Source organism: Passer montanus, unplaced genomic scaffold (genome assembly GCF_014805655.1).
Source record: "Passer montanus isolate IOZ18808 unplaced genomic scaffold, ASM1480565v1 scaffold359, whole genome shotgun sequence".
NCBI lineage: Eukaryota > Metazoa > Chordata > Aves > Passeriformes > Passeridae > Passer > Passer montanus.
Window position 1 is genome coordinate 14,843 of NW_024368363.1, and position 23,817 is coordinate 38,659.

Below are 23,817 nucleotides of genomic sequence, written 5' to 3' on the forward strand. Positions count from 1 at the left end.
CATGGCGGTACCGGGACGGGACAGGCCGGGGCTGAACGGGGCCGGGGCCGGGGCCGGGAGCGGGGCCGGGACCGGGAGCGGGGCCGGGGCGGGAGCGGGGCCGGAGCGGCGGCGGCCGGGGGTCCTCAACGTGAGGGCGGGGCGGAGCGCGGCGCTGGTTATTAGCATAACCCCGCCCCCTCCCGGGGCAGAGCCGTTTGCTATTGGCCGAGAGGCGCGCCGTGGGGCGGGGCCACGCTAATGAAGTGGCGGGGGGCGCAAGCTATAGGTGGCCGCCGCGTTCGCCTGATCAGGACCAGGGGTGGGGTGAGGGGGTGCCCGCCCCGCCTCGTGACGTCACAGGCCGCGGTGCGTGACGTCACGGCCCGGTGTCACCCCCGCGGCCGCGCCGGTGTCTCGGTGGGGCTCGGCTGTGGGGGCGGGGGGGCTGCCCCGTGACGTCACCAGGCGGTATGAGGTCACGGGAGCCAATGACGTCATCCTGTATGTGGCCACAGTGGCTTGAGGTGCGAGGATGCGGCGTGAGGCTCAGCGGTGACGTCAGGGGGTGGCACGTCACCGTGCCCGCTGAGCCCAGGACATTGTCCTGCTGGCCCCGGCGCAACAGGTGACACGATGGAGTGACATGGGGTGACAGAGAGGGGCAGAGCCCTCCTGCCGCTCCTGTCCCCTGGCCGGGTGACGTGGGGTGACACGGGCCACGGCAGAGAGGCCAGAACCCTCTCAGCGGAGGGGTGGCATGACACAGGGTGGCAGCTGAGCGCCAGCACCCCCACGGTGATGGCATGAGGGGACACAGGTGACACCAGCCACAACCGAGGGGCTGGACCCCCACGGTGATGGCATGAGGGGACACAGGTGACACCAGCCGAGGGGCTGGAGCCCCATGGTGCCCCCACAGTGGGTGACACAGGGTGACACAGAGTGACACAGGGTGACACAGAGCCATGGGCTGACTGCCATCCCTGCCCCACGAGTGTGACCCACAGGGGACCCGTGGGGACACGGCTGTCCCCACCCCACATGCACACGCTGAGCTGCCCTCGGGTGGGCCCACGGCCCCTTTATTGCCTGCAAAACACAGGGGGGTCCCCAAACCCCCCAACCCCGCGGGGGCTGAGCCCCGCTGTGTCCCCGTGTCCCCCGGCAGCGGGGCAGGAATGTCCCTGAAATGTCCCAAAAGGAGCCGGGACGTGGCCCTGGCCCCGTGGCCGTCCCGGTGGCCCCGAATGGGGAATAAATAGGACGGGAGCTCCGCACGGGGGGAGGCAACCGGGGAGGTCCCGGAGATGTGTCTGTCCTGGGGATGTCCTGGTGGGTCCCGGTGGGTCCTGGGGACGTCCCCGTGGGTCCTGGGGACATCCTGGTGGGTTCTAGGGATGTCCCAGTGGATTCTGGGGACGTCCCGGTGGATCCTGGGGATGTCCTGGTGGGTTCTGGGGACACCCCGGTGGGTCCTGGGGACATCCCCATGGGTTCTGGGGACATCCTGGTGGGTCTTGGGGACGTCCCCATGGGTCCCGGTGCTGTCCCCCCACGGTGATGGCATGAGGGGACACAGGTGACGCCAGCCACAACCGAGGGGCTGGACCCCCACGGTGATGGCATGAGGGGACACAGGTGACACCAGCCGAGGGGCTGGACCCCCACGGTGATGGCATGAGGTGACACAGGTGACACCAGCCGAGGGGCTGGAGCCCCATGGTGCCCCCACAGTGGGTGACACAGAGTGACACAGGGTGACACAGAGCCATGGGCTGACTGCCATCCCTGCCCCACGAGTGTGACCCACAGGGGACCCGTGGGGACACGGCTGTCCCCACCCCACACGCACACGCTGAGCTGCCCTCGGGTGGGCCCATGGCCCCTTTATTGCCTGCAAAACACAGGGGGGTCCCCAAACCCCCCAACCCCGCGGGGGCTGAGCCCCGCTGTGTCCCCGTGTCCCCCGGCAGCGGGGCAGGAATGTCCCTGAAATGTCCCAAAAGGAGCCGGGATGTGGCCCTGGCCCCGTGGCCGTCCCGGTGGCCCCGAATGGGGAATAAATAGGACGGGAGCTCCGCACGGGGGGAGGCAACCGGGGAGGTCCCGGAGATGTGTCTGTCCTGGGGATGTCCTGGTGGGTCCTGGGGATGTCCTGGTGGGTCCCGGTGGGTCCTGGGGACGTCCCCATGGGTCCTGGGGACATCCTGGTGGGTTCTAGGGATGTCCCAGTGGATTCTGGGGACGTCCCGGTGGATCCTGGGGATGTCCCGGTGGGTTCTGGGGACACCCTGGTGGGTCCTGGGGACATCCCCATGGGTTCTGGGGACATCCTGGTGGGTCTTGGGGACGTCCCCATGGGTCCCGGTGCTGTCCCAGTGGATCCTGGGGACGTCCCAGTGGAACCTGTCCTGCCCTGTCCGGGTCCCGGGGATGTCCTGGTGGATTCTGGGGACGTCCCGGTGGGTCCCAGGGATGTCCCCGTGGGTCCTGGGGACATCCCCGTGGGTCCCGGTGCCGTCCCGGTGCCGTCCCGGTCCCCGCTCCCGAGGCAGTCACAGCTCGTCGTGTGGGATGTGGAGCGCGTGGTCACACAGGTCTGTGGGGACAGCGGGGGACAATGGGGGTGTGGCAGAGCCATGGGGGACCCTCAGGATGCCCCAGACCCCCACGAGACCCCCAAAACATGGCAGCCCTGTGGGACCCTCAGTGGTGGAACCCTGTGGGACCCCCAGGACACACCAGAGCCTTGTGGGACCCTCAGGATGCAGAGGTCCCACAAGACCCCCAGGCTATGCCAGCCCTGTGGGACCCCCAGGACACATCAGAGCCTTGTGGGACCCCCAGGATGCACCAGACCCCTGTGGGACCCCCAGGACACATCAGAGCCTTGTGGGACCCCCAGGATGCACCAGGCCCCTGTGGGACCCCCAGGACACTACAGCCCTGTGGGGCCCTCAGGACACATCAGAGCCCCGTGGGACTCCGTGCTCCCTGTCCCCTCCCAGGACTGATCCCCGCTGTGACCTGAGCAGGGGCCAGTGGCGTTTCCCTGCCTTTGTCCCGTGGTTAATGACAAATGTGGCTGTCCCCAGGCTGCAGGAGCCCCAGGAGCAGCAGTGCAGACCCTCAGGATCCCCCTGGGCAGAGCATTGCCCTGAAGGCCGTGCCAGGTACAAAGGGACCTGCCCTGGCCCCGTCCAGGGCCCCGTCCGGGACTGCAGTGGCCCAAAGGTCACAGCGTGCCTTGACCTGGCTGTTTGTGAGCTGGAAATAGCCCCAGGATGGGACAGGGCCATTGGATGCGCCACGAGAGGCCACAGAGTCAGCACAGCAGCTGCCCTGGCTCGGGCCCAGCATCCCAAAACAACCCCAGTGCCAGCAGGCTGCCGGCGCTGCCGTGGGCTGCTGGGATTTGGGGAAGAACTTGGAACTCCTCCCTGCCCTGGGCTGGCAGAAAATCCCATCCCAGCACTGGCAGAGCAGGAGAGACCCCCAGAAGAGACCCCTGCGACAGCAGGAAAGACCCAGAACAGCAGGAGAGACCTCCAGGAACAGCAGCAAAGACCCCCAGGAACAGCCTCTGCTCTGGGCTGGCATTTCCTCCTACCCCAGCACTGATGGAGAGACCCCTGGAACAGCAGGAGAGACCCCCTGGGACAGCAACAAAGACCCTCAGGAACAGCCCCAGCTCTGTGCTGGCATCTCAGCTCAGCTCAGCTCAGCTCAGCTCATCTCAGCCTAACTCAGCTCAGCTCAGCTCAGCTCAGCTCATCTCAGCTCAGCTCAGCTCATCTCAGCCCAACTCAGCTCAGCTCAGCTCAGCCCAGCTCAGCCCAGCTCAGCTCAGCTCAGCTCAGCTCAGCTCAGCTCAGCTCAGCTCACCGAGCACCGAGGGAGCAGCCACGGCCCCGGGAGCAGCAGCAGAGCCCCCCAGCCCCCCCATCTCACCCGTCCTCTTGCTGCACAGCCGGTCCTTGACGTTCTCAGCCTCGTGCGACAGGAACTCGATGAGCTCGTCCTCGTACTCCTCGGCGATGCTCTCGCACTGCAACGGCGACACCGGTGACACCGCCAGCCCGCGGGACCCCCCCGTGCCACCCACGCCCCCCCAGGACCCCCCCGGCCCCTCACGCACCGCGAATTTCAGGCTGGAGGTGACGTCCCCGTCGAACCTGAGGCCGGACAGGTCCATCTTGGCGCCGTCGCGGGAGATGACGCGCACGTAGCTCTTGCGCTGCGTGGCCGGGTCCAGCCGCTCGCCGTACTCCTTCATCTTCTCGCACACGCGCTCCAGCAGCTCCGTCAGGTGCGCCTCGGAACGGGCGTACGGCACCTGCGGCACCGGCGGGGCTCAGCCGGGACACCGGAGCGGGGACACCGGGAGTGGGGACACCGGGAGAGACCCCAGGCGGGGCTCAGCCGGGACACCGGAGCGGGGACACCGGGCAGGGGTCAGAGGGGACACCGGGAGTGGGGACACCAGGGAGGGGTCAAAGGGGACACTGGGAGAGGCACCGGGCAGGGCTCAGCGGGGGCACCGGGGAGGGGTCAGCGGGGACTCCGGGAGCAGGGACACTGGGAGAGGCACCGGGAGCAGGGACACCAGGAGTGGGGACACCAGGAGTGAGGACACCGGGAGAGGCCCTGAGCAGAGCTCAGCAGGGACACCGGGAGCGGCGACATTGGGAGCAGCCCCAAGGAGGGGTCAGAGGGAACACCGGGAGTGGGGACACCGGGAGAGACCCCAAGGAGGGGTCAGAGGGGACACCAGGAGAGACACTGGGGAGGGGTCAGAGGGGACACTGGGAGTGGGGACACTGAGAGAGGCCCCGGGGAGGGGTCAGAGGGGACACTGGGAGCGGGAACACCAGGAGAGGCCCCAAAGAGGGGTCAGCAGGGACACCAGGAGTGGGGACACCAGGAGTGGGGACACTGGGAGCGGCGACGTTGGGAGAGGCCCTGGGGAGGGCTCAGAGGGAACACCAGGAGTGGGGACACCGGAGAGAGACCCCAGGGAGGGGTCAGCAGAGTCCCCGGGAGCAGGGACACCAGGAGAGGCCCTAGGGAGGGCTCAGAGGGGACACCAGGAGTGGGGACACAGGGAGAGACCCCGGGGAGGGGTCAGCAGAGTCCCCGGGAGCAGGGACACCAGGAGAGGCCCCAGAGAGGGGTCAGTGGGAACACTGGGAGTGGGGACACCGGGAGGGGCCTCACCTCCACCACGGACTGGCTGCCGTCGGGGTTGATGCGGAACGAGCCCATCTGGATGGTTTTCCTGGGGTCCACCTGGGCGATCTCCCACTCCAGCTCATCCACCAGCGCCCGGCAGGCTGTGGGGGACACGGTGACAAGGGACACTTGGCACGTGTGCCCCTGCAGCTGCCCAGAGCCAGGCTGGTGTGACTGGGGCACGCTGGGATGGAGGGTGTGTGGGGAGGGGTCCCCATGGGCTGGAGACCCTCAGCCTGTCCCCCTGGGGGACACTGGGGGTCCAGCTGGTCCCAGTGGACACCCACAAGCCCTGAGCCTGTCCCCTGTCTTGTTTTGCTGTCTTCTCTGTCCCTGTCCCCCTGTTCAGCCCTGTCTCCCCATTTCATCCTGTCCCCATGTCACTGTCCTCCCTTTTCCCACTTGTCCTGCCCTGTCCCCACTGTCCCATCCTGTCCCCATGTCCCTGTCCTCCCTTTCCCACCCTGTTCCCACTGTTCCCCTGTCCCATCCTGTCCCCATTGTCCCTGTCCCCCCTGTTCCCCCATTTTCCACCTGTCCTGCCCTGTTCCCCCTGTCCCCATTGTCCCTGTCCTGCCCTGTCCCCACTGTTCCCCCTGTCCCATCCCATCCCTATGTCCCTGTCCTCCCTTTTCCCCCATTTCCCACCTGTCCTGCCCTGTCCCACCTCGATCCCTATGTCCCTGTCCCCCCTCTTCCCCCATTTCCCACCTGTCCTGCCCTGTCCCCACTGTCCCCATGCTGTCCCATCCCACCCGGTGCCCCGTGTCCCCCCGTGTCCCCCCACACCTCCGCAGTGCAGGTCCTGGCTCCGGCGCGCTCCGGCCGCGGGCAGCAGCGACGCCAAGGCCAGGGCCAGGCCGAGCAGGGCCGGGACCCGGCCCCGCATCCCCGGGGCCCCGCAGCTTCCCGGGACCCGGCCCGGCATCCTCAGGGCTCCGCTGTCACCTGCGGGCACGGGGCAGCTCCAGCGCTGTGGCCGCGCTGTCCCCACCCCACCGGTCCCTGCCCGGACCCCCCCGGGACCCCCGTTCCCCGCAGGGCTTCATGCACGGCGTTCCCCTTCCCGGTGCGCTCTGAGTCCCGTTAGTGCCGCTGGACCCCACAGGGACCCCTCCCCATAGGGCAGAGCCCCCACAGAGCCCCCTCCCCATAGGGCAGAGCCCCCACAGGGACCCCTCCCCATAGGGCAGAGCCCCCACAGGGACCCCTCCCCATAGGGCAGAGCCCCCACAGGGACCCCTCCCCATAGGGCAGAGCCCCCACAGGGACCCCTCCCCATAGCGCAGAGCCCAGAGATCCACAGAGCCCCCTCCCCTATAGGGCACAGCCCCTACAGGGACCCTTCCCCATAGGGCAGAGCCCCCACAGGGACCCCTCCCCACACAGCGCACAGCCCCCACAGAGCCCCCTCCCCATATAGGGCACAGCCCCTAAATGGACCCGTTCCCTATATGGCACAATCCAGAGCCCCACAGAACCCCCTCCCCTATAGGGCACAGCCCAGAGCCCCTAAGGGACCCCTCCCCGTAGGGCAGCGCTCAGCCCTCACAGCGCCCCCTCCCCTCCGGGATCCCCCACAGCCCCTATGGAGCCCGTCGTCCCCATGGCCGAGCCCATCGCCTTCCCGAAGCTCCCTGGTCCCGGACCCGCTCCCGAGCCGCGCCCCCATCCGAGCCCCGGGCCCGGCCGAGCCCCCCCCGTCCTGCGCCCCCCGTACCGGCCGCTCTCCCGTCCCGCTCCCACCGCCCCTCACAACCACCGGCTGCCCCGGGACTGCCCGCGGCGCCGCCGGTCCCGCCCGGACGGCAGCCGAGGGCCCCGCCGTTGCCAGGGCCCGGCCGCGTGGCGCTCGGCCCCGAGTGGGCGGGGTCTGACGTGGCTCCGCCTACTGGGCCGGTCTGGCCACGCCCCCACCCCGGCTCAGCCGCGAACCGGGACCGGGACCGGGATCGGGATTGGGACACTGGGATCGGGACACCGGGACTGGGGTTCGTCCCGCCGTGCTCCCGGTCTGAGCCCCGGACCGAGCCTGGGTCCCGTTCCTCCCCGCCGTGCCCCCGGTCCGGTCCCGGTCCGTCCCGCCGTGCTCCCGGTGTGAGCACTAGACCGAGTCCATCCTGTCGTGCCCGGTGCTGGTTCCGTTCCGAGCCCGGTCCCGGTAATTCCTGCTCTGTCCCCGCTGCCAGCCCCGGGCCGGTTCCCCTGCACCGTGTCCCTGCTCCCATTCCCGGTCCCGGTGCTCCCGGTGCCAGCCCCGCTCCTTGCTCTGTGCCCGGTCCCGGTCCCGGTTTGGCTCCTCCGCGCCCCGGTGCCGGTGCCGCCCCCCGGAGCCAAGGAGGACACGGTCTCGGGGGTCCGAGGTTCTTTATGGGGGCGCCCGGGCCGGCGGGCAGTGCTGCCGGTACCGGCAGGGAAGGGGAGCCCCGGGGCACCGGGCCCGGGCGGGGGTCGGGCAGTGCTGCCGGTACCGGCAGGGAAGGGGAGCCCCGGGGCACCGGGCCCGGGCGGGGGTCGGGCAGTGCTGCCGGTACCGGCAGGGAAGGGGAGCCCCGGGGCACCGGGCCCGGGGCGGGCGGGCGGGGGCAGCCCCGGGCCCGCGGGGGGGGAGAGGGGACACCGGGGTGACCGGACAAAACAGGGGGAGAGGGGACACGGCGGGGGAGAGGGACAGCGGGGTGACAGGGGACAGGGAATGACAGGGGACACTGTTGAGGGAGAGGGGACACAGGGAGGGGCGAGGGGACATGGAGAGGGGACACCAGGGAGGGGAGAGGGGACACCGGGAAGGGGAGGGGGGACAGGGAGTGAGAGGGGAGACCAGGGTGACAGGGGACATCGGGGTGACAGGGGACACAGCATGGGGCGAGAGAGGGGACACGGGGAGGGGAGAGGGGACACGGGGAGGGGACAGGGGATACGAGGAGGTGACAGGGGCCACGGGGAGGTGACAGGGGACACGGGGAGGGGAGAGGGGACACGGGGAGGGGACAGCGGTGCCATCTTACGCTTGGGGCTGCTCTGGCTGTCGGGCTCGGGCACCTTCCAGTCCAGCTTGCGGCCCTTCTCGTAGAGCCCCTTGAGCACCTTGCGGAACTCCTCGGGCTCCGCGCCCTGCGGGCTCAGCTCCAGGTACTTGCGGTACAGCTGCAGCGCCGTGCGCGCGTCCTCGATGCTGTCGTGGGTCTCCCCCTGGATCTTCAGGTCTGCGGGGACACCCCCGGCTCAGCGCGGGGACCCCCGGAGGGGGGATCCGCCCCTTCCCGGCTCCCGGAGCTCCGGTACCCACCCAGGAAGTACCAGGCGAGGAAGCGCAGGGAGATCATCCTCTTCCTCGGGATGTGGAACAGGTACACGGTGTCGATCACCTGGTCCTTGGGCACCTGGGGAGGGGACAGGTCCTGCTGTGGGGGCAGGGGGGGGACATGGGGCCGGCCCGAGCCCTCCCAGCCCCACCCCAGCCCCCCACCGTGGCCAGGGAGGGGGGCAGGCTGTCACCATCAGGTTGATGACACGGAAATCCTTCTGCAGCCCGTGGCCCACGAACTTGACGCCCACGTCGATGAGGAAACGAAGCTTCAGGTAGGTGGACTTGAGGGTGGTCAGGTGCTTGGAGGAGATCTTGGCGTCCAGGTCTCCTGGCTTGATCCCCGAGTACTGGGTCAGGTAATCCACCACCTGCGGAGACCAGGGCACCTGGAGGGGGCTGCAGGGCCCAGGGGCTCTGCCCCCTCCCCAGTTCCCCTCTCAGCACCCTGGGGAGGGGGCTGCTGGTGGAGGACAACAGCCACAGGTGACCATGGAGGACGTGGGAGTCCAGTGAGGACACGGGAATGCAGGTGAGGTCACCACAGAGGACACAGGGGAACACCCAGGTGTCCATGGAGGGCACCCAGGTGTTCATGGAGAATACCCAGATGTCCATGGAGAATACCCAGGTATCCATGGAGAGCCCCCAGATATCCCTGGAGAGCACCCAGGTGTCCAGGAGAGCACCCAGATGTTCATGGAGAACATCCAGATGTCCATGGTCACCACCCAGGTGTCCAGGAGAGCACCCAGGTGTTCATGGAGAACACCCAGTATCCATGGAGAACACCCAGGTGTCTATAGGGAGCACCCAGGAGTCCATGGTCAGCACCCAGGTGTCCAGGAGAGCACCCAGGTGTTCATGGAGGGCATCCAGGTGTCCATAGGGAGCACCCAGGTGTCCATGGAGAACACCCAGATATCCCTGGAGAGCACCCAAGTGTCCATGGAGAGCACCCAGGTGTCCAGGAGAGTGTCCATGGAGGGCACCCAAGTGTCCATGGAGAACACCCAGATATCCCTGGAGAGCACCCAGGTGTTCATGGAGGGCACCCAGGTGTCCATGGAGAACACCCAGATATCCCTGGAGAGCACCCAAGTGTCCATGGAGAGCACACAGGTGTCCAGGAGAACACCCAGATATCCATGGAGAACACCCAGGTGTCCCTGGAGAGCACCCAAGTGTCCATGGAGAGCACCCAGGTGTCCCTGGAGAGCACCCAGGTGTCCATGGTCAGCACCCAGGTGGGTGGGTGTCCAAGTGAGGTCACCATAGAGAACACAGGAGTCCAGGTAAGGTCACCAAAGGGGACAAAGGAGTCCCTGGAGAGCAGCCAGGTGTCCATAGGGTGCACCCAGCTGCCCACGGGGAGCACAGAGGTGTCCAGATATGGTCACCGTGGAGGACAGAGGAGTTCATGGGGAGCACCCAAGTGTCCAGGTGAGGTAACCAAGGAGAACACTCAGAAGCCCAGGTGAGGTCACCATGGAAAACACTCAGGAACCCAGATGAGGTCACCATGGAGAACACACAGAAGCCCAGGTGAAGTCACCTTGGGGAATACAGGTACCCAGATGAGGTCACCATGGAGAACACCCAGGTGTCCAAGTGAGGTCACCACAGAGAACACACACATGCCCAGGTGAGGTCACCATGGAGAACACCCAGGTGTCCAAGTGAGGTCACCACGGACAACACACACGTGCCCAGATGAGGTCACTGTCACCTGCAGAGCAGGCCCACGTCCCTCCCGGTGGCCTGGGGAGCAGCGTGAGGCCAGGTGTGCCCCCATACCTGCTCCTGGGTGGAGATGTAGTCATCGATGAAGGGCACGCCCTCGTTGGGGCCCTGCCCACGCACGCAGGTGATCCGGGCCACCGACATCTGGCTGGGCTTGATGGTGGACTTGGTGCCATCACTGCGCAGCTCAGCCTCCTCCTGCCACCAGGGACGGGACACGTGGTGACCCACAACCCCAGAGGGGCCATCCCTGTGCCCCGTGTCCCCAACCAGAGAGCTCCCCCACCTCGTTCAGCGTGACGAACTCGGCGTCCAGCCCCACCAGGTCTCCAGCCTGGGGCATCTCGTTGAGCATGAGGGGGATGAAGGTGGCGTGGCACTTGCGCTGCTTGCGGGCCAGCGAGGCCTCGGCCAGCAGCACGTTGGCCTCGATGGGGTTCTTGACTGTGCAGGGAAAGGGGAAGGAGCTCAGCGGCGCCGCGGCGGCGCCGGCCCCGCCGCCGCTTCCACGCCAGGGGCACTCACTGACGAGGTTGTACTTGGCGTTGAGGTTCCTCCGGGCGTAGTAGAGGATGGCTGGCACCTTCCAGCTCATGTCAAACTGCACGGCCTCGCACTGCAGGGGAAGGGGGACGGTCAGGGACAGCCTGGGTGGCTCCATGGGGCGGCCACGGTGTCACCTCGGCGCTCACCTTGTCCACGGGCTCGATGAGGAAGTCGTTGAAGAGGTACCACTGCTGGTGGGTGACTCCCTGGGGAGGGAAGGCACAGCCTTAGGGGCCCCCCCAGGCCAGAGCAGTGACTCCTCTGCAGTTACCAGGGAAAGGAGGGTGTGACGGTGCCATGGGGGAACCCCCGCCCTTCCTGGGACACCGTGGGGAAATCCCTGCTGCCCTGGGTGGTGACACGGGACCAGAAAGGATTGGGCTGGACGGGCTCCGGGCTCTGCCCAGCTCCTGAGCAAAACTCCAGGGAGATGCAAGAGATAAGAGACAGGCATGGAGCCTTGACACACTCTGGGAACTCCTGCCTTGGGCATCTCCAGCAGAAACCAGGAGTGCCCAGACCAGCCCTTTCCTCGGGAAGGGAGATGACGTCCCTGCCCTTACCTGGAAGTACAAGGACAAGCTGGCACCGTGCCCATGGCCAGGAGGAACCAGCCTGAGTGGGTGTGGGAAGAAGATTTCTTCAACCCTTCCCTCCCCGTGAGGGGCCCCAGCAGCTTTTGGCGTTCAGCCAAACCCTCCACACTTGGCTGAGAGAGCCAGGAAGGACAGATCCCCCTCGGGGGGGCTCCCAGGAGCTGGTGGGTGCCCTGGGGGTCCTGCAGGGTCTCACCTCCTTCCGCTGGTGGTAGGTCTCTCCCACCTTGATGTGCCCCACCAGGCTGCCCCCCGTGCGGGGATCCAGGATGTGGACAACGGTGGCCATGAGGTCGTAGATGTACACGGACTCGGGGTCGTCTGTTGGGCTCAGCTGTGGGAGGAACCGGGAATGTCCGAGCCCCCAAAGCACCAGCCCGGCTATTTCCGTGCTCCCCTGAGTTATCTCCTCATCATCTCTCAGCAGAAAGTGGTTCTGAGGCAGCTCTGCTCCCACAGCCCCACGTGCCTCTGTCACTTCACCCGCGGCGATTCTGTGACTTCACCCGCGGTGACTCTGTCACCTCACCCACAGTGATTTTGTCACCTCACCCACGGTGACTCTGTCACTTTACCTCGTCGCTCTCGCTCCAGTTGCTCACGTCGAGCTCTTTGCTCTTGGTCAACCTCATCTTGATGGCGTGAGGGATCCAAATGTTCTTCAGTTCCTCCACGGAAGGATACGAATGCCCCGTGTCGGGGTTCCCCAGATCCTTCCTGCACGGGGAATCATGGAAAGCTGAGCTGGAGGGAGATGTCACCAGGCCAGGACTCCCACCCAGCTGATTCCTGAAATTTCTGTGGGAAGCTGGAGCTGCCTGGAGCAGGACTCTGGGAGAGGTGCTGAGCCAATGTGGTTTTGGGGCTTTTGTCAGTTACAAAAGGGGCACGAGGTGGGTGACAAAGGGGATGTGGTGCAGCCTCAGACAGGCAGGTTATCAAATCAACATTATTTACAAGAGAAATAGCCCAGAGAATCACCCAGGAGGTGTCACCGCTCAGAGCTGCCAGCCCAGGAACAGAATCCCAGAATCCTTGAGGCTGGAAAAGCTTTCCACGGTCATCAAGTCCAACCTCTGGTCAATCACCCAGACCAGAGTGCCACATCCACTCATTCCTGGGCCACCTCCAGGGATGGTGACTCCACCACCTCCCTGGGCACGTCCAAACTCTTTCCATGAAGAAATTCCTCCTGAATGGTCACCTACCAGTCTCTAAGAGAGATCTCCTTTCCCTTGGTGATGTCAAAGCCTCCTCTCTTCATCATGGCTTTCTGAAAGGAATACTGGCAACGAAACACAGGCAAGCGTCAGCACACGGTGACAGGCCAGCCCTGGGGACACGTGGGTGACAGCCAGGCCAGGAGCAGGGAAAACACAGGGATAGAAAATTGGTGACAAGGAAAAAGCAAGGGAAACCCAAGGCGCTCCCGGGGGGGTGGGGGAAGGACAAAGTCACTCCTGCAGTCCCTTCAGCTCTGCCACGCCTGGAGATCTCGTGTTTTCCAACTCCAAAGGCACAGACCGTGCCCCAGGCACGACCCAACTGCACCAGGTCCTCGGGTGGAGGGAGAGAGGCCAGAGACAGCGAGGGCAGAGTGAAAACCTCGGCGGGGCCGGGCACCGCAACCCCCGCGTGCCCGGCGTGTCTGCCCCACCTCAGCCTGTGTCTTCCAGAAATCTGCCTCCTTGGAGCTGTTCACCTCACAGTTAATGACCAGCACGTCTGGCAGGCAGCGGATGTTCCTGGTCTGCACCTGCAGGGAGAGGGGGAGGTGGGAATGAGAGCCCTGGAGAGGGATTTGGGACATCCGAGCAGGATTTGGGACATCTGCCACCGCCTTGGCCTGCAGTGCTTCCTCCCCTGCCTGGCTGCAGTCCTGGGGGCACTTCCAGGACACCAGAGCTGCTCCAGCAGCTCCTGGGGGGTTGTTTCTCCCTGCTGAATCCTTGCCCCTGTGAGAGGAATTCACAGAGCCCAGGAAATACCCCACGGCTGCCAGCCGGGCCAGGAACCGAATCTCCCAGGGAATCCGCTCAGGATGAGTTCCCCGGTGACTCAGGGAGAAACTGCCCCCTTCATGCCCGTGTCCCACAGCCCCTCGTGCCCGTGCCCCCCGTGCCAGGCTCACCGTGGGCTGGTACTTCTCACAGTTCTCACACCAGGCCTGGGTGTTCTGCTCCAAGCAGATGCTACGCTTTAAAATTTGGGCGAACTCGTAATCCTTGGCTGGTTTTTCTGGAGGGAGAAAGGAGAATAACGTCACCTCTCCAGCACACAAACCTTGACCAGCTGAGCTCAGCCAAACCTCTGGGGTTTTCCTCGTAACCACCAGCCAGAAGGTCAAGCCCCAAAAGTGTCTTTCTGAAGCCAAAAACACGGCTGGTTGGAAACCCGCTCCTGGAGCTGAGGCAGCTCCTGGCTGTGGGTGTGTTCCAGCTGGAAAAATCCTGGAAAACAAACCCCACCCAGCTGAGGGGGCTGGGCCCTGCTGTTACCGGTGCTGTCGGGGTAGGAGAGGGTGAAGAGCAGCGTGGAGGACACACGGACAGTCTCCTTCCCACAGCGGCACATGCTGCAGTTCTCCATCTCACAGCTGAAGAGCTGCCCGATCACAGAGTCCCCTGAGGAGCCAAAGCTGCTGGAAAAACAGCACTGGGATCAGCAGGGATCCCTAAGCTGAGGGCCCACAGCTCCCAAATTCCAGCAGATTTCGGGGAATCAGCCATCTGAGCAATCCCAACCTTCCAAGCCCCTCTGTAAAGTTCAAGCCTCCAGACAGGTTTTAGGGGGGCACAGGGTTCAGATATGTGGAGAGCTGCAGTTCCCATGGATCCCTCAAGGCATGAGTGGCAAAAAAACTTCCTGAGGGATGGGTGGGGTCTCTGGTGAGCAGTCCCCCTCCCCAGCTTGCTCATTCCCTGTGCCATCCCCATGCCAGGGCCTCACCTGCTGCCAGCCCCCCGGTAGGCTTGGGGTCCCTCCTGCTCCTGGGTCTCCTGGTGCAGCTGAGTCAGGATGAAACGGTTCCAGCTCTGAATCAGCCTCCCCAGGTTCACCTTCCCCGTGGCTTCATCTGAGTCTGCCAGGATCAAGCCCAGCGCCGACGCCTCCGGGATGGTGCGGAAAGCCCGCAGAAAATTGCTTCCCTGGGCATGGGGCAAGAGCAATGTCACCAAGGCCGAGTGACAGGAGTTTCCATCAGCCTGCCCAGCACCACTCCCGTTCCTCTGCCACGCCCTGGGCAGCCCAGCCCAGCACAGACCTGGCAGGGGTCTCCTCGGGACAGGTCCAGCATGTGGAAGAGCAAGCCCAGCTCGCAGCCCAGGCAGAATTCCTTCTGGCACAGGTGGTTCTGGACCAGGCAGCGAACTGGCTCCAGGAAATAGAGCACCTGGGAGAGAGCCAGCAGTCAGGGGGGCTCTGGGGGGGTCCCGGGGGTCTGGGTGGGCCTGGGGCAGCTCCCACCTGGATCATGCAGTTGCAGTAAGCGTTGGGAATGTGGGGCTCCAGCCCCGCAAACAGCGTCTTGTTGTAATGCTTGAAGTCAAAATCCTCCAGCCCCAGCTTGGAGTATTTGATGGTGACCTGAGCAGAGATGTGACAAGTGAAACAAACACCTCACCCCATGGAGCCTTTTCCCCACTGTGCCCCCAGCAGCCCCCCAAGGCCACCACCTTCCTGTACTTCTTGGCCACCCTGTAGAGATGTGGCTCCTCCTCACGCCCGATGGGGGACTCGGGGACTTGGCTGAAGTTGTCAAACTCGTTGTCCATCTCCTTTAACCTATAAGGAATCTTGGAGCAGGGAGAGAGAAGGGGTGAGCAGCTGAGCCCTGAGGTGGGGAGAAACCCCACAAGCAACTCCTGGGCTTTCCTGCCTCCCTGAATGAGCAAAGGGATCCACCAGAGCAGAGTGGGGCCCTCCCTGGACCTGCACGAGGCCTCCACACCTTCCTGCTCACAGGGATTTGTCACTGTGGGAAAGCACAGGGCAGTGTTTTCCCAAGGCTGAGGGACGTGCCATGAACCTCCCAACAGCTCAGACCTCCCCTGCCCTCAGAGCCACGGAGGGATGGAACTGGGAAAACTCCATCCCTTTCCCTGCTCAGGAGGAGCTGCCACCTCCAAACTCCACCAAGGGAATGGGATGGGATTCCACCTTTTGCCCCGAAACCTCGGGGATCCCTCAGCACGCAGAGAGCCCCATCCCCTCCCAGGCTGCAGAGCTCCACCCTCCCAAAATCCCCTGCTGGCAGTGGGTACCTGGTTACGGAGCTTGGTCCTGGGGTTTGGGGCGTAGCCGATGAACCCCACCTTCTTCATGGTGCGCAGGATCTCGGGATCCACCGGGGGGGCTCGCCTGGAAACACCCCCTGGCTCAGAGCAGCACCTCCCACCCACCCAGGGGGGCTCAGGGACCCACCCGAGGGTGGTCCTGAGTGTTCCCCCCTCCCCAGGTTCATTTTCCATCCCAACAAGGGACGCTGAGCACGGGGGGGTGTTAGGAAGAGGGAAAAGGAGATTCCCCATGGGCAGGGCAGAGGCAGGATCCCACTGGGAGTGGGAGGGAGTTGGGACCATGTCCCACCATCCTCACACCTCCACTGCAGGAAACTCGTCTGGTGTTTCACAGGTAAGCAGGAATGATGCCTTAGGATTTGGTTTTTATATTTTTCAGGTCTTGTAGTGCTTTATGGTATAACTCTACAACTCCACAGCCTGTCAGCTGCTGTTCTCCCATTTTATTTAAATAAAACAATTCCTCTCCAAAACTCAAGGACACCTGACTCAAGCTGCTAGAGATGTAAACAACTGAATTTAGGGTATAACTAACAATATAGTAATAATAACTAAATAATAAATATCAGGCTGTAATTGGAGTAAACTCCATTACCTGAGGCTGTAACTGGAGTGAGTAACTCCATTACCTGAGGCTGTAACTGGAGTGAGTAACTCCATTACCCGAGGCTGTAACTGGAGTGAGTAACTCCATTACCTGAGGCTGTAACTGGAGTGGGTAACTCCATTACCCGAGGCTGGAACTGGAGTGAGTAACTCCATTACCTGAAGCTGTAATTGGAGGATTAACCCCTGATATGTAAATACACCAAACTTATAAGTGTGAAAAACTCACAACCAACATCTCGGGTGTAACCTCCGGGAGGCTTTAACTACCCAAGGTGCACCTATCGAAGCCCTTCCATAAAAACCTCCTTTTAATTTCATTTAATCCCTCTATCCTCTGCTCTAGCCAGCCCCTCCAGCCACGAGGAAAGAGAAGAACTCTACCAGAATCCCTTTCAGCAGGAATGTGGGGATTACCGCGGCGCCGGCGCGGAGTTGGCGGCCGGCCAGTCGGAGAGCAGCGCGTCGCTGGTCAGCGGCACCGGGATCAGCGACAGAGGCACCAGGTCCTGGTTCCAATCCAGCTGCGGCAGCGTGTCCACCATGCAGGGCAGGGCAAAATCGGTCTCGCGGGAGTAGGCGTTGAAGGTGACCTCGGGGGAGTCGGCCCAGAGGTGGACGCAGCCCTCGGAGTCGCCGAAGGCCAGCGCCTGCTTGCTGGCCGACACGTCGAAGGTCATGATGAGCGGCCCCACGGTGTTGACGTGGAAGATGTCGGCGGGGTTGGCCAGCCCGGTGGGCTCGCAGAACTGGCACTGGCCTGGTGGGGGGGAAAATGGGGCACTGAAAATGGGGAAGTGTGGGTGGGAGTCAGGCACGCCGCTGGAAGGGGATAGCAGCGCTTGGATGAGCATTGTGGAGTGTCCTGAGTGGGAAGGGAGGCACAAGGATCAAAGTCCTGCTCCTGGTCCTGTGGAGGATAAGCCCAAAAGTTCTCCAGTCCCCAAATCCCAACACCTGAGAGCATTGTCCAAAGACTCCAGGATCTCCAGAATCATGGAATATCCTGAGCTGAAAAGGGCTCACAAGGATCATCAAGTCCAACTCCTGTCCTTGCACAGGACAAGCCCAAAAGTTCCTCAAATCCCCAAATCCCAACACCTGAGAGCGTTGTCCAAGCACTCCCTGGTCTCTGGAATTGTGGAAAATCCTGAGCTGAAAGGAACTTGCAAGGATCATCGAGTCCAGCTCCTGTCCTTGCACAGGACAAGCCCAAAAGTTCTCCAGTCCCCAAATCCCAACACCTGAGAGCGTTGTCCAAAGACTCCAGGATCTCCAGAATCATGGAATATCCTGAGCTGAAAAGGGCTCACAAGGATCATCAAGTCCAACTCCTGTCCTTGCACAGGACAAGCCCAAAAGTTCCTCAAATCCCCAAATCCCAACACCTGAGAGCGTTAAGGACTTGAGAGCATTGTCCAAACACTCTCTGCTCTCTGGAATCATGGAATAACCTGAGCTGCAAGAGACCCACAAGGATGAAAGTCCAACTCCTGTCCTTGCAGAGGACACTCCAAAATCCCACCCTCTGCCTGAGAGCACTGCCCAAACACTCCTGGAGCTCTGGCAGCCTTGGGACCATGACCAAGAGCCTGTTCAGTGCCCAGCCACCCTCTGGAGGAAGAATCTTTTCCCAAAACCCCACCTAAACAGCTCCAGCCATTCCCTTGGGTCACCACCCCAGAGAGCAAAGCGAGGAATTTGTGAGCTCTCCCCTCATCCTCCTCTGCTCCAGCCTGAAACCCACAGGACCCAACCCTGAACTTGAGGACACCACGACCATCCCCACATGAGGGAAATGGAACTGCAGAGAATTTTTAAATCTTGATAGAAGCGTCACCCACAGCGTGACCGCACCTGTCTGGGAGATGATGGCCAGGCGCGACGTGTAGGTGGGGATGAAGCGGAGGAAGAAGGGGTCGATGTGGACCTGCAGGGGCGTGGTGGCCCTCATCATCCTCAGGTCGTAGACCTTGAGGAAGCGGTCACAGGCCAGGCCATTCATGCGGCTGGAGAAGCCACAGGTCACCAGCAGGTTGCCGTGCACGTCAAAGTCCGACAGGCTGCCGGAGTGGGCGTCAAACTCGTGCTCCACCACGAAGGTGCGCAGGTCACGCAGGGACACCTGTGAGGGGACGTCCTGCTGTGGTCACCCAGGCTCTGGAGGTGTGGGAAGAGCTCAGATCCTGGGGTTTCCCTCATTTCAGCAGGGTTACCTTGCCCGAGGTGTGGCCGCAGAAGAAGAAGCGGTTGGATTGCCTCATGATGGTGATGCCGGGCACCTCCACGGTGTACTGGGAGAGAGGTGGGGAGAGCGGGGGTCAGCAAAGAGCAGGGATGGGCAGGGATGGGCAGGGATGGGCAGGAGAGAGAGCAGGGATGGACAGTGATGGGCAGGGATGGGGCAGGGATGGGCAGGGATGGGCAGGGATGGGCAGGGATGGGCAGGGATGGGCAGGGATGGGCAGGGATGGGCAGGGATGGACAGGGATGGGCAGGGATGGACAGGGATGGGCAGGGGAGAGAGCAGGGAAGAGCAGGGATGGGCAGAGAAGGGCAGGGATGGGAGCAGGGATGGGCAGGGATGGAGAGGGATGGACAGGGATGGAGAGGGATGAGCAGGGATGGGCAGGGATGGGCACAGATGAGCAGGGATGGGCAGGGATGACCAGGGAAGAGCAGAGATGACCAAGGAAGAGCAGATATGAGCAGAAAAGAGCAGAGATGAGCAGGGATGAGCAGGGATGGGCAGGGAAGAGCAGGGAGGACTCCCAGAGCAAAGCTCCAGGGAGCAGCCCCCGGCCCTGCCACACCTTCTGCGTCTCCTGCACGGTGTTGAGGTCCACCTCCAGGACGTGGTTCTGCAGCCCGGCCACCAGCAGGGTGTTGTTGTCTGTCAGCAGGAGGCTGTGCATGTCCTCGGACTCATCCATGCTGGGGGACAGGCAGGACACCCTGAGACCCCTGAGACCCCTGAGAGTCCTGAGACACTTGAGACCCCTGAGGCTCCAGAGACCCCTGAGACCCCTGCCACCCCAGAGACCCCTGACACCCCAGAGACCCCTGAAATCCCTGAGACCCCTGAGATCCCAGAGTCCTCTGACACCCCTGAGATCCGTGACACACCAGAGATCCCTGAGACCCCTGAGACTCCCGAGACCCCTGAGACACCTGAGTGCTCTGACACCCCTAAGGCTCCTGCCACCCCTGAGACCCCTGCCACTTTAGAGACCCCTGACACACCTGAGGCTCCTGCCACCCCTGAAACCCCAGAGACCCCTGGCACACCTGAGACCCCTGAGACCCCAGGGACCCCTGAGACTCCTGAGACCCCTGACACACCTGAAGGGACCCCTGAGACTCCTGAGACTCCTGAGACCCCTGACACACCTGATACCTCTGAGACCCCTGAGACTCCTGAGACCCCTGACACACCTGACACCTCTGAGAATCCTGACACCCCAGAGACCCCTGACACACCTGAGACTCCTGACACCCCAGAGACCCCTGAGACCCTAGGGACCCCTGAGGCTCCTGAGCCCCCTGACACACCTGACACCTCTGTGACCCTTGAGACCCCTGACACCCCAGAGACCCCTGAAACCCTGCCCAGCCCCTGGAGGGAGCAGGGAGGGGCTGGAGGGGCCAGGAGCACTCACAGGTAGTCGAAAATGATGAGGCCGCCCCGGGACAGGTACTTGAGGTTGGTTTTGGTGAGGAAGAGGACGCCGTTCTCCAGGCTCTGGATCTGGCGGATGTCGTCGCTGCTGTTCACCTGGAAGGAGGAGTAGCGCTCCAGCGTGGGCCCGAAGAAGGAGGTGGCGTGGCCCTGAAAGGAGAGGGGACAGAGGTGTCACAACCCCATGTCCCGGTGGGTGTGACACAGATGAGTGTTGCTTTATCCTCTGCAAAATCCCGGATTTTCCAGGTTATGGGTACATTCCTGGGTGCTCCAAGCCAGCTCAGGCTTTTCCCTGGATAAATAAAAAATCCCAACATGTCCTCGCTGCCCTGAAAGGAGAGGGGACAGAGGTGTCACAACCCCATGTCCCTGTGGGTGTGACACAGCTGAGTGTTGCTTTGTCCTCTGCAAAATCCCGGATTTTCCAGGTTTGGGGGCATTCTTGGCACTCCTGGGGGCTCCAAGCCAGGGAAGGCAGCTCAGGCTTTTCCCTGGATAAATAAAAAATCCCAACATGGCCCCGAAGCCCTGAAAGGAGAGGGGACAGGGATGTCACAACCCCATGTCCCTGTGGGTGTGACACAGCTGAGTGTTGCTTTGTCCTCTGCAAAATCCCGGATTTTCCAGGTTTGGGGGCATTCCTGGGTGCTCCAAGCCAGCTCAGGCTTTTCCCTGGATAAATAAAAAATCCCAACATGTCCTCGCTGCCCTGAAAGGAGAGGGGACAGAGGTGTCACAACCCCATGTCCCTGTGGGTGTGACACAGCTGAGTGTTGCTTTATCCTCTGCAAAATCCCGGATTTTCCAGGCTTGGGGGCATTCCTGGCACTCCTGGGTGCTCCAAGCCAGGGAACGCAGCTCAGGCTTTTCCCTGGATAAATAAAAAATCCCAACATGGCCCCGAAGCCCTGAAAGGAGAGGGGACAGGGATGTCACAACCCCATGTCCCTGTGGGTGTGACACAGCTGAGTGTCACTTTGTCCTCTGCCAGATCCTGGTTATGGGGGTTTTCCTATAACCCATTACCCCATAACCCCATTAACCCCATAACCCCAGGTTATGGGTTAGGCTTTTCCAGGTTATGGGGGTTTTCCCATGACTCATTACCCCATAACCCATAACCCCATTAACCCCATTAGCCTACATTATAGTTAGGGGAGGCTTTTCCAGGTTATGGGGGTTTTCCATAACCCATAACCCTGTAGCCCCATTAACCCCATAACCCCACTAACCCCATTACCCCAGGTTATGGGTTAGACTTTTCCAGGTTATGGGGGTTTTCCTATAACCCATAACCCCATAACTCCATTAACCCCATAACCCCAGGTTATGGGTTAGACTTTTCCAGGTTATGGGGGTTTTCCTATAACCCATAACTCCATAATCCCATTAACCTGGTGGGTGTGACACAGCTGAGTGTCACTTTGTCCTCTGCCAGATCCTGGTTATGGGGGTTTTCCTATAACCCATTACCCCATAACCCCATTAATCCCATAACCCCAGGTTATGGGTTAGGCTTTTCCAGGTTATGGGGGTTTTCCCATAACCCATAACTCCATAATCCCATTAACCCCATAGCTCCATTAACCCATTAACCCTATAACCCCAGGTTATGGGTTAGGCTTTTCCAGGTTATGGGGGTTTTCCTATAACCCATAACCCCACAACCCATAACCCCATAGCTCCATTAACCTCATAACCCCAGGTTATGGGTTAGGCTTTTCCAGGTTATGGGGGTTTTCCTATAACTCATAACCCCATAACCCCACAACTCATAACCCCATTAACCCCACAACCCCATTAACCCTATAACCCCAGATTATGGGTTAGACTTTTCCAGATTATGGGGGTTTTCCTATAACCCATAACCCCACAACCCCATTAACCCTATAGCTCCATTAACCCCATTAACCCCATAACTCCAGGTTATGGGTTAGGCTTTTCTAGGTTATGGGGGTTTTCCTATAACCCATAACTCCATTAACCTCATAACCCCAGGTTATGGGTTAGACTTTTCCAGATTATGGGGGTTTTCCTATAACCCATAACCCCACAACCCCATTAACCCCATTAACCCCATTAACCCCATTAACCCCATTAACCCCATAACCCCATAACCCCACAACCCCATAACCTGGGCTGGTGGGAGGCCACAGAACAGGGACATTAATTTTGGGTTTTAACTCAAACTCAAGTTTGAGGTTTTTAATTTCCAGCTCGGCGACTGCTTTAGGGTGTAACCCCAAAACCCCACAGCCTGTCAGCTGCTCTTTTACCCAGACAAAACAATTCCTCTCTCAGCCTCAAACTCAAGGACACCTGATTGTCTCAGGCCCTAAAAAATGCAAACAAAAAGGGAATTGTGGGGAGCAAACCGGGGGAATGTGACTGAATTACCTCAAGCTCTAATTGGACAATTAAAGTCTGATATGCAAATGAACCAAACTTTTTTTTTTATTCTTCAGAGCTTCCTAAACCTCCCGAGAGCTCCTCAAAACCTTCCGAGATCTTCTCAAACTTCCCCAGAGCTTCTCAAAACCTCTCCAGAGCTCCCTAAAACTTCTCCAGAGCTCCAAAACTTCCCCAGAGCTCCCAAAACCTTTCCAAAATCTTCCCAGAGCTTCCCAAAACCCTCCAGACCTCCCCAAAACCTTTCCAGAGCTCCCCAAAACCTTTCCAGAGCTTCTCAAAACCTTCCGAGATCTTCTCAAACTTCCCCAGAGCTTCCAAAACCTTCCCAAGACCTTTCCAGAACTCCCCAAACCCCTCCAGACCTCCTCAGACCCTCTCCAGAACCTCTCAAAACCTCTCCAGAGCTTCCCAATACCTCTTCAGACCCTCTCCAGAGCTCCACAAACCCCTCCAGAACCTCTCAAAACTTCTCCAGAGCTTCTCAAAACCTCTCCAGAACCTCTCAAAACCTCTCCAGAGCTTCCCAAGACCTCCTTAGGTCTCCCCAGAACCTCTCCAGAGCTCCCCAAACATCTCCAGAACCTCCCAAAACGCCTCCAGACCTCCCCAGAACCCCTGCAGACGCTCTCCAGAGCTCCCCAAACCCCTCCAGAGCCTCCCAAAACCCCTCCAGAACCTCTCCAGAGCTCCCAAAACCTCCCCAGAGCTCCCCAAACCCCTCCAGAACATCTCCAGAGCTCCCCAAACCCCTCCAGACCTCCCCAAAACCTCTCAAAACCTCTCCAGAACTTCCCAAACCCTTCCAGACCCTCCCAGAACCTCTCAAAAATCCCTCCAGAGCTCCCCAGAACCCCTCCAGACCCTCCCAGAACCTCTCAAAACCCCTCCAGAGCTCCCCAAACCCCTCCAGAACCCCTCCAGACCCTCTCCAGAGCTCCCCAAACCCCCCCAGACCCCTCCAGAACCCCTCCAGACCCTCCCCAGCGCTGCCCCCAGAACCCCTCCAGACCCTCCCCAGCGCTGCCCACGCACCCCGTGGTTGCCGACCCACAGCATCTCCTCGTGCAGGTCGAAGTGTGCCACGGCGGCGGGCACGCCGACCTCGGAGACGGCCGTGTGCAGCTCGCTGTAGATGCCCTCCAAGAGGGGCACGGCGTCGGGCACCGGCAGCCCCTCCAGGCCCACCCCCTCGGGGTCCAGCTCCACCAGCCCCGGCGCCAGGTGGGGGTCCAGCACCGGCTCCAGCGCCGCGTGCAGGGGGGCACCGAACTCGGCCAGGGAGGGGGTGAGACCCTCGAAGTTCATGGTGGGGCCTGGGGGGGAGAGGGAGCGGGTGAGGGGCGGGGGGTGGGGACGGGAGGGGAACGGCGGCGGGATTACCGGGAGTGAGGGGCGGGAATGACAACGGGA

At 62.0% G+C, this 23,817-nt stretch overlaps 3 protein-coding genes across 5 annotated transcripts; all 3 read right to left on the minus strand.

Annotated features, from left to right (window-relative positions):
- Positions 1-6: 6 nt before the first annotated feature.
- Positions 7-2,540, minus strand: LOC120505749 (MAPK-interacting and spindle-stabilizing protein-like). Its single transcript, XM_039716568.1, has 3 exons — positions 2,486-2,540; positions 2,176-2,380; positions 7-1,496 (listed from the first exon to the last, which is right to left on the minus strand). Exons 2-3 carry the CDS (start codon positions 2,339-2,341, stop codon positions 724-726), a joined length of 939 nt encoding a protein of 312 aa, XP_039572502.1. The 5' UTR covers positions 2,342-2,380; positions 2,486-2,540; the 3' UTR covers positions 7-723.
- CNPY2 (canopy FGF signaling regulator 2) lies at positions 2,406-7,010 on the minus strand. Its single transcript, XM_039716569.1, has 6 exons — positions 6,935-7,010; positions 6,004-6,162; positions 5,200-5,315; positions 4,121-4,318; positions 3,934-4,030; positions 2,406-2,581 (listed from the first exon to the last, which is right to left on the minus strand). Exons 2-6 carry the CDS (start codon positions 6,140-6,142, stop codon positions 2,538-2,540), a joined length of 594 nt encoding a protein of 197 aa, XP_039572503.1. The 5' UTR covers positions 6,143-6,162; positions 6,935-7,010; the 3' UTR covers positions 2,406-2,537.
- A 1,269-nt stretch (positions 7,011-8,279) lies between these two features.
- On the minus strand, positions 8,280-23,720 carry PAN2 (poly(A) specific ribonuclease subunit PAN2). 3 transcript variants are annotated; one of them, XM_039716563.1, is made up of 24 exons: positions 23,440-23,720; positions 19,973-20,142; positions 19,127-19,247; positions 18,530-18,607; positions 18,171-18,438; positions 16,731-17,073; positions 15,672-15,768; positions 15,084-15,203; positions 14,875-14,994; positions 14,672-14,800; positions 14,356-14,555; positions 13,905-14,047; positions 13,538-13,644; positions 13,064-13,162; positions 12,615-12,691; positions 11,982-12,123; positions 11,603-11,740; positions 10,957-11,016; positions 10,790-10,880; positions 10,551-10,708; positions 10,319-10,462; positions 8,684-8,892; positions 8,504-8,597; positions 8,280-8,420 (listed from the first exon to the last, which is right to left on the minus strand). In XM_039716563.1, the coding sequence occupies exons 1-23, from the start codon at positions 23,710-23,712 to the stop codon at positions 8,579-8,581; spliced, it is 3,306 nt and encodes a 1,101-aa protein (XP_039572497.1). In that variant the 5' UTR covers positions 23,713-23,720; the 3' UTR covers positions 8,280-8,420; positions 8,504-8,578. The 3 variants fall into 3 exon arrangements, with proteins under 3 accessions (XP_039572497.1, XP_039572498.1, XP_039572499.1); XM_039716564.1 differs by lacking the exons at positions 8,280-8,420; positions 8,504-8,597; positions 8,684-8,892 and adding an exon at positions 9,583-10,076; XM_039716565.1 differs by lacking the exons at positions 8,280-8,420; positions 8,504-8,597; positions 8,684-8,892 and having other exon boundaries at positions 10,321-10,462; positions 10,794-10,880.
- Positions 23,721-23,817: the final 97 nt, after the last annotated feature.